General features: G+C 38.5%; 1 protein-coding gene across 1 annotated transcript in view; it reads left to right on the top strand.

Moving 5' to 3' along the window:
* Positions 1–17,566, top strand: part of RP1L1 (RP1 like 1) — a 40,850-nt gene that overhangs the window by 6,835 nt on the left and 16,449 nt on the right. Inside the window, exon 2 of the mRNA XM_031552266.1 lies at positions 8,708–9,365. Within this exon, the coding sequence (XP_031408126.1) occupies positions 8,727–9,365 (639 nt within the window). The 5' untranslated portion in view covers positions 8,708–8,726. The remainder of the gene's footprint in view (positions 1–8,707; positions 9,366–17,566) is intronic.

The following is a 17,566-nucleotide window of genomic DNA, read 5'->3' as shown; positions in this document are numbered from 1 at the left end:
TTTGGTAGACGTTCTTCCAGCTGTCTTAAAACACTAAATGAAGTCAGGTGAAGTTAAATTTTCATTTAGCTGTCAGTTTTTTTCCATCTTCATCATTCAAAAATATTGAATCCATTTTGAAAGATTAGCAAATGAGAAAATATTATTTTTTTTTCCTTTTTTCTGCTCAAGATTTCATATACTTACTTTTGATAATTCTTTACCATACATTTTTTTTTCCCAAAAAACTCCAAAAAATCCTCTTTCAGGGGTCAGCCAAAGACAGTGTTCCCCTTCCCTTCTATTTAAACATTTCCAATATTCTCTTGAGCGTCAGGACACAAGGGATGACATACACCTGATAAAACCTCTTTATTTCCACCACCCGAGTTCATCACTTTGAGCTTCTTTTCTTCATGTTGCTGAACATGGGGAGCCCATAGAAGCTGTGTCCCATCCAAGGCATTCAAAGCCAGGATGGATGGACCTTGGGCAGCCTGGGCTGGTGGGAGCTGCCCCTACCCTCGGCCTTGGCTGATCCCAGCCCCTGCTTTGTTTCTTCAGAATGGCCCCAGCACATTTGGAAAAGAGCTTGTATGGAGGAAATGCCCATCACTGCACGGCAGCTGGCGGTGGAGAGAAGGCATTGTCCCTTCTGCTCCTGCACAATGCCCAAAAGGAGCAGATGTTCAGCAAGTGCTAATCCCAGGAGATCACAGGAGTTCCACAGAGTCCTGCTGGCTTATCTGATCTGAGAATCTGGCACTTAGGTTCAGTATGTGAGGAAAAGAAAGAATAGTTTATTGTTTTAAAAGTGCAGACAAGAAAAAGAGAAACCCCCAAATTTAGACTTTGGCAAGGGTGCCATTATTAGCAATGCTACCCTTTACTAACAGTCACTGACTTTAATTAAAATCAAGAATAAGGAAAATTGGAAGGATGTAAATCTTGGGGTTAAAGCAGAGATAGCAGATTAAGCAAGTCCATGAATAAATGCAAAAGAAGGACAGCGACTCAAAACTGTCTGAGTTACTGAACTGCTTTAGAATAAAATAACATTAAAAAACCCAACTCTCTTCCTAAACAACAACAGAAAAAACACATAGGAAAATAATTTGGATGGGATTCTCAGTTAGAAAGGAAGTCCCTATACTGAAAAACCCCATTGACAAAGAACAAGTGGAGGAATCTTTGAAAAAATTGGAAAGCACACGGATCAGCTGGCCTGATCGTGATGGCAGATAGGAAGTTAGAGAATGAATTGAGAAACCAACTGCATTGCTCCCCAGAGACAACTGATGCCAACTGCGGTGAATAAAGGAGAAAGGATTTGGACAATATCTGTGGGCTTTTTGTTGTTGTTGGTTGGTTGGTTTTTTGTTTTTGCCTTACTAACCAAAGCCAAAAGAAAAAGTCATTCCAGGTGAGAGATTCTAGTATAATGGGACAAATGTTAAGGCAGAAATAACTACACAGCTGCATGGCACAAGAAATAGAGATGAAAGGCCAAGTAAATACATGATGCCAAAAAAAAAAAAGACTGCTTCTGCTGCTTATCAATTTTTTTATAGTGTCTAATTTAGCTTGGAAAAAAATTATTTCTAAGGATTTTAGAAGTTTCATTTTTGGGTGAGTAAAAGCTGTCCACAGATTCAGTAATAAACATATTGGAAAAAGTGTATCTACGAAGAGTATACATGTTAAAATGTAGAGTGATTTGATTTGTTAAATATATTTTGAAATAGCTCTGTAAGAGTGCAAAAACATATTTTAAAAATCGTAATTGATAATAATATAAGGAACCATGGGTATCAGAAATGAAAGAGAAAGGGTCTAAAGAGAAAAACTAGAAACAGTCAGGAAAACAAGATCCATGCTGGAAAAAAAAAGTAAATGTCACATAGCAGGATACTAATAATCTCAAGTAATGTAAGTATTGTTTTGGAAACCGATTGAGAAATGTGGAACTGGGAATGAGCCTTATGGATGATGAAAATAGCAGGATACAAGTGTGTGTGGTGCTACACAAGCATCCTGGTGAGGTGCATCTGTTCGTGTGCTCTTGTTCCTTTCATATAGTCAGTTGTGCCAGTTCTAGGTTTCTGCATTTTGTGAGCTGCTCAGTTCCTGCCATGCTGTCACCTCCATCTGATTGGATACGTAGTGCATCTGTTTGTCAGTTTTCTGGCATAAAGATGTACATAATCGGAAAGAGTGGTCAGGTGCTGGGATGAGCTGCCCAGGGAGATGGTGGAGTCACCAACCCTGGAGGTGTTCAAGGAACATTTAGATGTTGTGTTGGGTGATATGGTGTAGTGAGAACTATTGGTGATCATGGATGATTGGACTGGATGATCTTCGAGGTCTTTTCCAACCTTGGTGATTCTATAATCTTGGATGTGAAACATGAAGCCTTCCCTCAAAGGGAAATGCAAAGTTATTTTCCCCAGTATTGCCAGCTATGTGAGTAAATGTCTTTACTCGTTCTCTCTCAGTACCCAGATGTCTACAACAGAAAACTCTTGCACTAGAAATACCAGTTCTCTGTGCTAGGGTTGTCTGCCTCTTTCAGTGGAATGCTTTAGTTTTGTTCACATTGGGCTGTGATTATCAGCTTCCCATAGGAGCTGTTATTGTACAGTTGGATTGAGGAGCTTGGGGAAATGATTGCAGACAACAGGATGTGCAGGGAAAAGGATAATGAATGGGGCACCAACATGGCCCTCTCTCTTTCTGCTCTCAAAGAGCAGTCTATCATCTTGTTTTGTTACATTGCACTCATTTGCTTCCCCTCCCAAGCAGAAAAGAAATCTCATAACTCAGGAATTTGAACCAAGCCCTCCTAAATTGCTGGGGAACCAGCCTTGGTAAGGTCTATCCAGAACTGGCACCAGATCTCTGACCCAAACCCTTTACTCTGAAATGCAAACATTATGAGCCTTTGTCTTAACTTCACAAATTCACCTGTTAGTTGCAATGGTGAAGGTAATTGCTGGCACAATCATAATGCATCTCAAACAGATTTATTCCATGCAGAAAGGACACATGTTCATAGTTTAAAATTATGTCTTAAGTCAAAGTCTACTCCGGAGATATTTTCTACAGAATTAATATTTTTAAGTAAGGAGAATTGAAAATAATAAGTTCAGAAGGTTTTCTTTCTTCATGCTCCTGATTTATTGCTGAGAAACTCATTAGATAATGTATCCATTATCCAGAACAAGAGGGAGATTTACTGTAGGTGAATCTGATCCCTGAGACTAATTCTTATCCTCCAGAAAGCTGGTCTTCTTGATTACCTAGGTTAAGAACAATGTAATCCTCTGCATGGAAGCTTGTACTTGGAAATAAAATTTGTACTGCTGCACTTTAAAGACCAAATTGTTTCCAACTGAAGTGGATATGAGTAAATAAGAAGTAATGCATTCTTTCATTAAAAAAAAAAAAAGGGGGGGGAGGGGGGGCAAATTTTTGTACTATCTAAATAGTATGTATTTCCTTGTTGCTACTTTCATCCACTTCACCCTACTACTTCATTAGGCACATCTGGGACCGTGTTCTAGGTAGTTAGAGACAATGGTCTCTTCCCCAGATCATACACTTCTAGTGATTTGCCTTCCATTGGCACATCATGTATGTCTGTCACTTCCTATCCTCGTGGTGGCTTTTGCTGAACTCACTAATTTCTCTAGCCTTTTAAGGTCCTTCCAAATGGCAGCCCTGCTTTCCAAGACGTGGGCTGCTCCCAGTAGCTGGGTGTCACAAGTAAAATTGCTGAGGACCTGGGTGATGGTCAGTGTGTTTTAAACTCATTCAGTCAGAGCACGGAATGACAATGTCAGCTATCAGAAACCTCTTTTCCAAGCAAATAAATATTTCAAGTCCAACACAAGGTTTGACAATCCTTTTCAAGTAATTTTAAGCAATAAACTGCTTTATTTGCAGAGAATCGTTTTATTATCACTTTTGTCTTCTTCCACACAGTGCTTCCACTTGGTCTGTCCATGAATATTGATTGTTGATAAGATCATTTTGCCATTAAAAAAATATTTTTTCTTTCTCATAGAAGGGTGTTGGAGCTTGATGATCCTTGAGGTCCTTTCCAACTCAAGCCATTTTATGACTCTAAGCTATTACATGAGAGCAAATTCAAGTTAACATTTCTAGAGAAACATGGTTAGATCTTACAAGAAGATAACTCACCTTTTTTTTTCTTTTTGTCAGAAATCCACCTTGTCTGAGAAAATTTTCAAATGAAATAATCTCGTTTATGATTTCCCAAGAATACATATCTAGATTTTTCAGCCGGCCCCATTTCAGATGTTATTGGTGACCAACAAATTGTTCTTTAGTCTGAAGAAATGACTTTTTAAAAATGGCAGCTAAAATTACTTGAGTGGAAAGAGAAACTTCCAGTAAAATGTTGAACATTAATTTGTCAGCATTAAGAAAAAAAAAAAAAGAAACAAAAAACCCAGTGGACACATTCAGGTTAGACAGAAGGCACAGATGTTTAGCTGTAAAGTGAGATTAACTGTTGGAACTCTGCTTTTTGATGAGGTAGATTCTAAATAACTTAAAATATTGAAGCCTGAATGGTTAAATAAAGATTTTCTTATATCTCAAATGGAGGAAGGAAGGATAGGAGGTCAGCTGAAGTTGAGTAGAGACTGGATAGGGTTTAGAAGTGCATGGCTTGTCTGCCTGCTTGCTATGGTTTAGTGTTTTTGTGATGTCACTTAAACTATGGTTGGAAACAGAAAAAATTGGAGTGACTCTGGACCTGGCAAGGTCCTGAGAAGTTGGAATGGTCTCCAGAAGGTGTTCAGTCTTTCCCGAGGATGGATTCCTACAGATTTTCCTGCAGAGCTTTTGAAATCTTGTACAAAATGCAGGCCAACAGAGAGATGACCATGCTCCTCTGAATCAAGGACCCCACAGCAATGGTCTCTACCTGAAAGGTATGCTGTCCACAGCTAGAACAGCAGTGCTGGATGAGGGGACTACATAGTGTCTCAAGAAGTATCTTCACATTTGAGAAACTCATGTTAAGGATCTGAGGTGTAAAACTTGCTGAACATATTCTTGCAGGACCCTCAAATCCCTGCACTTCCAATAGGAGCATTTTATGATTTTGTTCTCTCTGAAAGTAATTGCTTTCTGCAGAAGATGTTTACTGCTATAAGGGACATCAGTGAAGAGAAGCAATGGCTACATAAATAAGAAATAAAACAAGAATTCCAGTTCATACAAAAGTAAGGTTTTCCACTTATATATTTGAATCCAACTGATTAAATGACTTTTTTTGTTTGTTTGTTAGTGTATGCTTTCCTAGCAAAGAGGAAGTGCAAGAAGAGAAAGTCTCTTGTATGTGAATTAGAAAAGAGAGCGTCACTTTTTGACATTTATCATTCACAGGTTACTTATCTGTCTTTAGCTTATGCCCAAATCTCAGTGATCCAGCTGTTCAACATTCATCTGAGAACATGAGTTTGATACATGCACTGAACTTGAAAACAACTGGGCTAGGATCCACTGGATTTTCCCATTAAGACAGTATTGCACTGCAATTTTCTTCAAATTTCTGCCATCTATCAGCTAGGAAGTAATTAAGATATAAAAATTTCTTAAGAACAATGTTCATCTTTACTGTGACTCGACTGATTTTCCTGGATTTATCTGAATTGGATTAATCTGATTCCAAATCATGGCTGATGAGTGGCTGGGTTGGTGAGTTGGTCATTGTGGTGGCTCAGTAAGGTTGTCCTCTAGTCCTTTATGCAAGAGGAAGGTATTGCCTCTTTGGTTTTGACTGCATCCTCATTTATACTGGCGTGATTGAGAGGAGTGTCACTGAGTCAGATTTGCACCCTAGTGACATGGGCACAAGCAAGAAAAGGATTGGGCAAACTATGCCTAAACCCCAGTGGATTTGAGAGCCTTCTCCAGTAGATTAGGTAGCTTTTCTTTCTATCTTTAGCGCTGCAGTCCTGATTAACCCTCCAAGCTGTGGTCAGTCATTTTGAGGACAGTTTGATTGACAGCACGTAGCCTGGTAACACTTTTCCCTGCGTTATCCAGTGCATTCGGTCCTGGTTGAATGGTTTTGTTGGCTTTTGTCTTTTAATTTTATTATTTTAAAACTCCTGGATATTCAGTGAGGAAAAAGTCATCTTGAGCAAGCAACATGAAGTATTTCGATGTAAGTATGCACTGAGACTTCTCTGTTATGTATATATAAGAAGGTGTATTTTGGCAAGATGACCATTTTTGATGTTTTGCCAGATATTCAGTAGAATCCCCTTCCAATTCTGTAAGAAACTGAGAATAAAACACTTCTCCCTGTGGCAACTGATTGTATTTCATGTGATGTTTTTATAGAATTCTCTTTCTTCATATTGCATACTGCTTCATAAGATATTGTCTGACAGACCTTTAAAGTTTGGGTGGGTAACCAACTGTATCACCCCAAACGCATGGGACAGTATTCCTTCACACAGGTGATCCCAAAACAGCCCTGTGAAAATATCCCCCAATAAAATCAGTGTTTGAAAACTCTTTAATTTATTTGCCCCATATTTTACTTGTTTATAGTTCTTTCAACATGGTCCAGCAGTTTGAGATAGTAGAATAAATCACTGGGAAGCTGCTACATGTCTAGGAGTGCAGCCAGAGTATTGCGGGTTACTGTTGGTCTAGAGACCACAATTTGTCTGGATAATGAGTTTGTTTGGAAATTACACTGCGGGTGTCTGGAAGCTCTGATGTCGGTCTCGCAGGGGAAAAAATTAGGGTCAACTTTCTGAAAACTGTTGAAAAACAGAGAAAAGAGATATTTATCGTCTGCAAGATAGGGTGATGCATTGACCTTTAACTGGAAAATAAAGAACTGAATAGTTACTTGGTGAAATACGTCAATAGATAAAATACATCACACTGAAATCTTTCAGTATGCAAAGACATCCAAAGGAAAAGAACTCTCCAAATGATAATCTTTCAAATGATGCCTAATGTCTTTTCTCACCTCCCCAGGTTAAATTTTCAATTACTGCAGAAATGAATTTGCTGTAGTGCAAAGTGCACAAGTGTTTCACTTGAGAGTAGCACAGTTAGAAAGTAATGGTTTCACTCCAAAACGTAGTGAAAATTAGTGTTTGCAGGTTGTTGAATGCTGCACCTCTGAAAATCACTGACGGAATTCCCATTGTTTAATGTTTTCACAGAACTGGTTCTCTGATGAATACTTTGTAAGTAGGATGACTATTTTCTTGAAACTAGAACTTTATGTAAATGCTGAAAGTAGCCTGGAAAAAAACATAAAGGAAATATGTCATTAAAAATGTATCGATTGCTTTCTAACTCATTTTTAAACACTAAAAAAATAATTTCTCGTGAGATTTTTTTTGAAGTAGCCATAGAAAATGCTATCAACTAAGAACGAAATTTGTAAAGTTAACAGGGCTCAGGTGCAGCCAGAGACTACTACCAAAAATGATACTATGAGATTTTCTACTTAAATCTGAGTAATTAAATTACTCCTTGGAATCACTCTGTATGTTCATAAATTGTCATTCATCTTATTCATTATAACCAATGTTTTATTTAAGCAATTGTAAACAGTGGTGTTTTTTTGTTTTGCTTTGTTTTTGTTTGTTTGTTTGTTTTCTCCATATTAAAAAGAAAACAACTTTTTCTGGCATAGTAGTTTCATTCCATGTGAATGTCGGAATCTTTTAGTTATTGGCTTCCAAAACAATGTATTTGACAGGGAGAAGCAAGAAAGAGTAGAGTCCAGTCTCTTCTCAGCTTGTCTCCATCGCAGCAAATAGTTTAAAAACAGGTTCAGATTTCAGACTCTAACACTGAAATGAACTTAGCTTTAAAAGTGAAAGGCACCAGGAGCTACCATACAAACTGCACAGATATTATCCTCCTATCTGTCCCTACCAGGCTGAATTCAAGTTTTCTCTTTTTTCAGCAGAACCAAATTTGTAGTTCTATTTGAGGACTTGAGATATGCCATACTGTTTTTGTTTGTATAACTGGTCTGAATTTTCATCTAGATCTTGTCTTAGCACACTGGCATGGCCATGTGGAATTATTCTGAATCCAGGCTACTCTTGGTACAATCAGAAACGGTGTATGCTACACTGTGCACTCACTACGTGAACCAGGAGTTGGACCTCAGGATCCTTGTTGGTCTCATCCAACTTGGGATACTCTAGGATTCTGTGACCAAATTCAGTGTTTTTTTGTTGTTTGGTGCCAGTTCATAGGCTTGATGGGTTACACGAGAATTTCAGTTCTGTTTGTGAAAAGAAACCAAAGTAATCTCCAGTTCTGACGGTTTCAGAAAAAAACCCTCAAAGACATCAGCAAGGAAGACACAAAGCTCAGAAGGACAACAGAATACAAATATCTGTTTCTGTGGGTTTTGCCTGGGGTCTGACTTGTGGTTTTGTGTCTCGGAGGCTACTGACACTGACTGAGTTCTCATCGGCATCTGCAGGACAAAGATAGTTTAAGTGTGAAGAGCAGTGTTATGGCTACTCTTGCTGCTTTGTTTCCTCAAATCTACCTGAGACACAACTCCATGTGACAGAATCTGCCCTCCCTGAACCTCAGATGGTAAAACAGTTGTGAAGGAAAATGAACTTCAAACCCATGCGTGTTGGGCTGTGATTCTGCATGACTCAAGCAAACTAATCTATTTTTGCTTTTCTTGTAGTTACCTTTAAGCAAGAGGAATGACTCAGGTGCCTGCTGACTATCTGTCCACCACCAGCTCCTACAATTATGATCAGCCCCTTCCCTCCGTGGGTCGGACAAGCACTGTCACCCAGGTACCCCCGGCCAAAAAAATAACCTTCTTCAAGAGTGGGGATCCTCAGTTTGGGGGAGTGAAGATGGCCATCAACCAGCGAAGTTTCAAGAGCTTCAATGCACTCATGGATGACCTTTCTCATAGGGTCCCACTGCCATTTGGAGTACGGACCATCACCACCCCGCGAGGAATACACTGCATTAGTGAGCTGGACCAGCTGGAGGATGGAGGATGCTACCTTTGTTCCGACAAGAAATACGTCAAGCCTATTAACATTATTTCTGCTGGACATAGGCCAGGTCCTCCACGAAATGGTCGTCCCTCCAGTACCTTGAGAAGAGCAGCCCAGGAGAGCAGACTAGATGACTATTCCACATCTTTCACTCAGCATGGCCCCAGAATACCCAAGAAAATCACTCTTGTTAAGAACGGAGAAACTAGTTTTCGGCGCTCAATTATCTTGAACCGTAGAAACGCTAGGAGTTTCAAAACACTCCTTGATGAGATTTCAGAGATCCTGCAATTTCCAGTGAAAAAGCTCTTTACTGTTGATGGGAAGAAGGCAAGTGTCTCTGTTATCTGGTGCTCTGATGCTGTTAATTTATGAGGTGTTTTTGTATCACTCCATATGATGCAAATTCTATATCCTATGATGCCAATTATTTACCTACAGTGCCTTAGCCCTTTGGACTCGTGACTGTCACATTAGTTACTTCCCCATGAATTTTATGTAGGTGTGATGGAGAACAATCTGGTTCGGACATCTAATAATTTCATATATCGCGTGCTGACTCAGGTTAATGGGAAGCAACTTCTGACATGTCCAGAAGCTCAGTATTTTGCAGAGCAGGCACCTTCATCATGGAGGAGAGGAAGCTGATGCTCTGCAGTATTTCAACTGTCAATAGAAATAGGCACTTTCAATTGCAACTTTATAAGCAACAGTCCAGATGCAGGTATCTGGAGATGGCTTTGTTTCAGACTTAGCCACTTTAATGTCAGTGTCTAAATGTGTCCATAGGCAAGGTAAGTAGCTAAGCTCCCATGCAGCTGTTAAAACTAAGCTGACAATCAATTGAATTTGGAGCTGGCCAAAGATAGGTGCCTACTTCACAAGCCTTCAAAACTGGTTAGATTCTTTGTTTCTAGCTTCCATGAATTTATTTGCAAGTTTACTATGTCCCACAGCTACAACTGTTTTATTAAATTTTAAAAGTGTCAGTTCACTACTTCATCCATACTGCTAAACTCTTGGCATCTTTCCTGGTTTGATATTGGCCCAGAATAACCATCTCCCAGATAATTTCTGGGAAAAGTTTAAGGGTTAGGGCTTGTGACCATTCACTGTAGGAAGTTTGGATATGCTCAGCCCAAGTTACTGTTAGAGCAGCTGGGCTGTTTCTGTTGGCTCCCATGGTGTAGAATAGGGTCTGGCACTGCTTGATTTACTATTACAGCCAGTCTGAATTAGGAAAACAATCAATGCTGCTTCTAAGATGTGTAACAATCCAGAGCATTATACTTCGCCGACGATCTTTCCAGTTTTCAAGACTTGGGTTCCTGTTCAGTCTCTATGAAGATAGTAATCTTGTGTAGTGGTAGTAACATTTTTATCTTCAATTTTTGGGAATTTTCACACAGGTTTGTTTGTTTGTTTGTTTATAGAGAAACCTTTTGCCTCCTACTTAGTACAGTCTTGATGTTCTCCTTGTGGGTCTGAAAGTTTTCCCTCCAGTCAATATAACTTCTTTTATTCCTGTTTGTTATAAACAATAATACATTAGCTGGGCTTTAGAAGTAACATACATCCTGTAAACACTTCATCTTTATTAGTATTCTACCTCTATCTTTCCTTTGGAGATCATCTAGTCCATCCTCCTGCTAAGCATGTTTCTTACAGCAGATCACACAGGAAAGCATCCAGGCAGGTCTTGTATATCTTGAATATCTCCTGAGAAGACTCCACAACCTGCTGTGTGCAACTGTGCCAGTGCTCTTCCATCCTCAAAGTAAAGAAGCTTTCCCTCTAGGAAATGTGATTATTGCTGTCTTTAATGAGGAACATTCTAAAGTTTTTGTTTTTGTTTTACCATTCTTAATTTTAATCATTTACCTTTTGCTTTCCAGCAGTTCTTACTGCTTACTCATTCATGTTAGTACTTAATGGAGCTTATATCCTGGACTGGAGTGCAAAGCATTTTTGAACCACAAAAAATATATATCATTCAGTCTTGTGTTTTTTCAGTCTCTCCCCTTTGTAAGGATTTTCTCAACTACTTCTATTCTTCTGCCTAGGTTTTCTTGTTGTGCCTCATCCTCAAGATCTCTAATCCCTATGCACAGTTCCTCGTGTCCCCAAGTTTTCACTAGATACTAAGAGTTTCCTTGAAGACTGAAAATGACAAATTTATCATACCTTTTGGGGCAATTTCCTCAAATTATCTCCTTCAGCTGCTACTGAAGATTAATTTTGACTATATGTCTTACCTTTATACTTTTGTTTACATTCTCTTCTAGTGACAGTGAATCATGCCTTCGTTCTTCCATGACTATTCAAAGATGTCTATATGCCTCATATTTCTTGGGTAGTTATTTTTGCTGCTGTTCTCTTCATATAATAATTCAAATTCTCTTTTAATAATTTTGTTTGCTTCTTTTACTGTGTGCCTATGTACATTTTTGAAAGCCTTTTTACAGAGACCCCTATTTCCTGGAAAGGGGAGAGAGGGGATGAAGGTTGCTCAGAAGGCACTGCTTCCTATTTACCACCACCTGATGTCACAGGCCAACATAATAAAATAGGAGGCACATCAGAGCAGCCCTTATAACTCTTGACATGCATTCCTGTGATATGACAGATGAGCTTAATAACAGTGAGATTTATTCCTGAGCAATGTATCTGGAATGCTGCTTGATTGACTTTGTATTTGTCTGGCTTTTAACAATATTATTCATAGCATTTAATAGCAGATTCGGAGTCTTTTTTGCTAACGTTTTTTCCTTAATGTATTGAAAATCAAAGAGATGAACCCTTTCCTGCAGATGAATCAATGTATTATTCTATCAATGAAAGTTCTGCTTGTAGACCTAAGAGCATTGCCCCTTCAGTCTGCTTTTGTTTTCTTCTACTACTGGAACTCCAGATCTAAATTAAAATCTTAAGTGAAATCATCTCTGGAACAGAATGCATAGTTAGCTTATATTATCCCAGTGCCTCTGTTTTAATTTCTTTACCATCCTGAGTAAACACGGAACGCTTCAAAATTACACATTTTATTTTCCTGCTATGTCTTTATGTGGATATAAACATGGAAAAGGCTTGTTGGGCTTGTTTTGTGTTCCTTTCATGCAGCGTTTAATTCAATTGTAACTCATAAGGAAATAACAATTTCGAGCAGCAAATCTCACTAGCTTTTGTACATCAGTACTTTTTCTCAACTTGTCTCATTTATTTTTATGACTTTCATTCTGCCTTTTATCTTTTTTTTTTTTTCTAAAATTGGCTGTAGTCTGAAGTTTCACTTGGAAAGGGAAAAATGCTAGTGATTTCATGAAGCCAATGGGCTAAATATTTTACCACTTTTTTCCCCTGTTTTAAAAAGTCAGAAGAAGGTCATGGGTGGTTATGCAGAATCCTATGTCTAAAGGTGGTAGTGTAGATTCAAGATTCATTGGAGGCCAGCAGAGATCTTACTTTCAGGATCTGATTATTTTGCTGTTATTTTCCCTTTTTCTTTTGATACCACCTGTTTACTTTCTTACTTCTCACATTTTGAAAGTAGTACTTTACAAGCTTTTGGGGAAGGCCAGATTCTTTGCCAGTTGTTTCTTCTGTAGCCTGAATTATGGGGCTTTAATTGCTCCTAGGTTTGAAAAGTCTTCCAATGCTATAAATTCACAATTAACTTTTGATAATCACAAAAAAATCCTCAGGTCAGTAGAAAAACTAATTGAAAGATACTGATTCCAGTGTCAGCATAATTACAAGGGGGTTGGAATTTGCACAGTTGAATTTTTGTTCTGTTTCCTGAAGCTTTGAATTGGGTGAAACCAATATTTTTTTATATTGACAATAGATTGGATTTTGTGCCTACTGGAAAGAATGAGCTACCCCTGCTGAACTGAATAGGTGTTTAAGGGTCTGTGCACTGATCTCAACAGAGTCTGAAGACTCTCTTCTTGAGCTAGCAGTTGTTCCTCTTATCAGTTTCTAAATCATAATAAATTGACGACTGTGATGTTGGAACAAAATTTAATTTGCTTTTAGCCTAGAAAAAAGTTAATTTTCCTGCAAGTGTAAATAATATAGCTCCTTTCAGTTCTAGTTGTTGTTTTCAAGGTGACTAACTGGACCAGCATAGGTTTTTAATACCCAAATAGAGAAATCTGTTAATTAGGTTATGATTAACATGTCATTAACTTGCCAGTTAAACTTTGTGTGAGTTTGTGCACTAAAAAAAAGATAGGCCTAGGCTTATTTCTTCTAAATCTTGTCACCTTACTAGGCATGCAGGACAGGGATCATTTTGCCTGTTGGAAGTAATTGTCTCTTTTATTTTATTTCTCAATAGAGAAAGATGAGAAGACTTTCTCAGCCTAGTCACCTAAAATTAGGAGAGATTGACCTAGGAACAATTATTCATACACTTGCTTTAAAGTCCTGCAGATATTTGAACATTAGCAAACACAAAACACAGGATACTACATCTGACAGTCTCGTACTTGGTGAGCCAGTTGAAAATTGCAACTTAGCTCATTTTTGCTAGGGATATTAGCTCTAAAAAGAACTTGTTGTGCTACTAAGAATAGACATCTCAGTAACAAAACATAGGATAAAATATGTAGGTTTTTGTCTCTGTCAGACATACTTTCATCTCTGTTATGGGAAGTTATCATGCAACCCATTGGACAGCCTTTCTCTTTGGGTCAGACCACAGAAGAGTGAACTCTATGTGCATATTCCCACTGTCTGCCTCTAGAGTGGGAAGAAAGTGTCTTGGGGCAAAGAGATGGAGATCACAGAAATACCAGAAATCATCACAGACGTTTAAAATAAAGAAGTAACATATAGGATTATGTGACAGCAACTGCACATTACTAGAGGATTTCCCTTGAAAATGTTAGTTCTCCAGGATCCACCAGCTGGACACTCATTGGAACTTGTTTAAGCCACAGGAAGCCAGAAACACGACTGTGTCTCTTGCTGTAGATCTCGTGATTTCTGGACTTACTTGAATCATTAGGCCATCCTTTTACTGGCTGTCTTTATATAAAAACAAAACCAAAACAAATTCTTCCTTAAAATCCATTACTTTCTTGCATGGCATTTGAAACCACATTGTGTTATGGCAAATAGTTTACATAGTTTATGGCTACTGGTGGTAATTACCATGAGCTGCTCCAATGGGACTTATCAGCCATCAGAAGAGTTTTCCAAGGGATGTGGCTAGTTTTGTGTTTGCTGGAGTTCAGCCAAGACTTGGAGATGTTTTTTCTTAGGCAACTCAAGACTGACTGTAAGTTATTATATTTGATGACCAAAAAGACTGTATTTCTCTAAAAGAGAAAGCGTTACAGAATACAAGAAAGTTTCCTTGAGGGATGAGAGAACTACTGTGCAAGTTAATCAGGGACAGTCCTGACTGAAGGAATGCTTCCCTAGGCACCACTCACTGGAGAATGTGAAGGATTAGCCATTAGAAATTCCTTGGAGGTAGGGACATTCATTTTGCTTCCGTGTTTGTGTAGAGTTGGGAATGAGAGACAAAAGGAGCTGTGTCAAGACTAAGCATTCTCAAATCAATCAAGCAAGCTTTGGCAGTGGACAGTTGTAGCAGAAAGGCACAAAAAGTGATTCTTTCCTTCATGTATCATCCCAGCCTTATGCAGCCTGAAGACCTAGGTCAGAGCACCTACTTTGATCCTGAGACCACATGGAATGATCTAGCCATACCCATCTTGTGGGTCTTCCAAAATATCCCCTTGCCTGCAAAACTGGATGTCTACATCCAAGCTACCTATTTGGAGCACTGCAACACGTTACCCAAAGAGGCTCTAGAGTCTTCTTCCTTGGAGATCTTCAAAACCAATTTGGTCTTGTTCTTGAGCAACCTGCTCTGGGTGGCCCTGCTGGAGCAGGATTGGACCAGGTGGACCTAGAGGTCCCTTCCTACCTCAGCCATTCTTCAATTTTGTGATTCTGTGGAAAAGCTGAATCCCATATCTTCCCAGGAACTGCGTGAGAGTGCAGGTGGTTCATCCAGGCTTTAAACACATAAAAGGCTATTCTAGTAATGTAATAGTACAGGCAACTATATCACAGTGCTCTGGATCCAAAACTGTTTAATTTACTACTAAAGACAGAAGCTTTATTTTTAGTTATTATTAGTAAAGGTATTATCCTGACTTCTATTACTAAATCATTCTTGATAATAATGACTGTATCTGCAGTGACCTTAGGGTAAGGGCAAGGAAATGGACTTGTCAGACATATTTCCTGACTCCTGACATATTTCCTACACATCCTTATAGCCATTTCTAGGACATCTGTAGGCATCCTCAAGGCTGCTCACATTTGTCTACCAAACTCACATATCTTAAAGGTAGGTGTCATCGAGACCCTGATGGAAGAGGGAAATGTGATACATGAAGGCAAATGAGCAAGTTTAAAGGTTTAAATGAGAGAAGAAAGGTGATTGTTTCCCTTCTTGGAATAGTTAATTTTCTCATTCCGTGTTGCCATATTCTCTGCGACACTTGTTTTTGTGCTGTGTTCAGATATGAATGACTGCAATCAATTTCAGACCCTCATCTGGTGCAAACCATTGTTATCAAGTGAACTGTACCATTTTCCACCCACCATGTGGGTGACTCATGGTCTGAAAACAAACCACAGGTTTCAGGTTCAATATTCTCTGATTCCATGCCAAAACCACAAACACTCCAATGAGATATACACAAGCGATCTGTAAACCTCATCAAAACTTTCCATGAACCTGATCCATAAGAAGACACAAATCCAGGTGTGTTTTATGAACCTTTGAGATGCCCTGAAATCATTTGGCCCATTGCCTTACAAGATGCAGTTATAAATGGACTCCGTGTGCTAGCCTCTTTCTTATCTAACATGTACCAAATCTAATAGTCTCTTATCTATCATTTACCAAATGCAAATGATTCCCTTAGCCTTAGGAGATTTTGTTCTTTCAATAATAATGTAGCAAAGTGTAATTACTTTCTAATTCTTTTGAATTTAATCCAATAGTATTATTGAGTATGTGCAATAATATTTGTTAACATTATGCTTCTATTTATTTATTTACCTAGAGTGCAAAGAATAGCAGAATTCCACCCTCTCCTGGAAAAACTGTGAATATTCTTTTAGCAATTTAAGTAGAAATCACTGATTCTGGAAATAATTTTTCACAAGAAAAGCAGGTTTTTTTAATATATCTAGTTTTCCAAATACAGATTTAGGAATTTTTGGCAAATCTGAAAAAGAAAACAGAACGTCTTTCATGTTTTCATTAATTTGTTTCTTCCTTTGGACTATGAACAGAGAATCCAAAGGATTCTACTTTACCTCAGCAAGGTCTAGTTCTCTTTTGATGGGCATCTTTTCTGAGATAAATCTGCCTAATATCAGGAAGCCAATTCTACAGTGCTGCCAACTTCAAATCTATAGTAGAAACTTATCAAACTGGGGTTAATAGTCTGGCCTTGATAAAAAGAATACTCCTGTCCAATTAAAGCAAGGTTTCCAGCTAGATATTTTTTTCTTTTTTGCCCCTTTTACTCCAGAAATTGACCATCATAGGTTGTATTCTATTCTCAATGAAGAAAAATGCTTCATGTAAGAAGGCTCAGGATGGTAAGAGCATGGAGTGGTGCCATACTGGGCTCTGTGGGCACTCTATGGGCTTGATCTAGAAGCAATATGTCTATATACTCAGTCCCAGTGTTTCTCTGTACAGCTAGTTGGAGCACATTTATATTGTGCTCCCTTCCTCCTTCAACTTCCAGCTGAAGTAGTTGTGTACATTTCTTATGTAGAAAGAGAAAGCTTTGAGAACTTCTGGTCACAGGGAAAAACTTGAACTCACGAATCCCCACAGAATCAGTCATAAAAAAGTCTAATCATAAGAACAAAATGCTTATCATTTTTCAATATTTGTCAATTTTTAAGCTAAGCCTACCTTTGGAAAGCATGAGGTCAGGCACTTTGAGAAGTTTGTCTTATTAGTTTTAAATGTTGGATGTAGCTATTTAATGAACCTGGTGTCAAAGAAGCAGGTGGCAAACTGACAGTCCTGTAAGGGATCACAGTATATCAGAAAGTGGAAAATATCCGCAGCAGAAACTTTTCAAGAAATACTTTTTCTTGTATGCTGAAGTTTGCACTCTTAATAGAAATTTTGTCTGTTTCTCCGGCTGATTCATGATAAATAAATTCTTCAGTGTCAGACCTTGTTTTGAGCTGATGGAGTGGCTGGGTAAGGAAAAGGCCATAAAAAGCTTGTGTGTGACGTTGGTTTGATGTGGAGATCTCATGACTCCATCCAGAACCCAGAGGAAGTCCTAAGAAAGACATCCACAGTCTTCATCAGCAGCTTTCTCTTCTTCTGCAGAGGTAGTAACCACAGCATTTCTCATTTGATCCTAGCAGCTTGTCCTACCAGATGAACCAGACTATAAATCAGCTTTTCTTCCCCTTTCTTCACCTGTTTCTCAAGAACTTTTCTGAATTTTCTTTTCACGCTTTTT

The sequence above is a fragment of the Meleagris gallopavo genome, chromosome 2 (assembly GCF_000146605.3).
Source record: "Meleagris gallopavo isolate NT-WF06-2002-E0010 breed Aviagen turkey brand Nicholas breeding stock chromosome 2, Turkey_5.1, whole genome shotgun sequence".
Classification (NCBI taxonomy): domain Eukaryota; kingdom Metazoa; phylum Chordata; class Aves; order Galliformes; family Phasianidae; genus Meleagris; species Meleagris gallopavo.
Note: the sequence above shows the minus strand (reverse complement) of the source record. Positions and strands in the feature narration are given on the sequence as shown.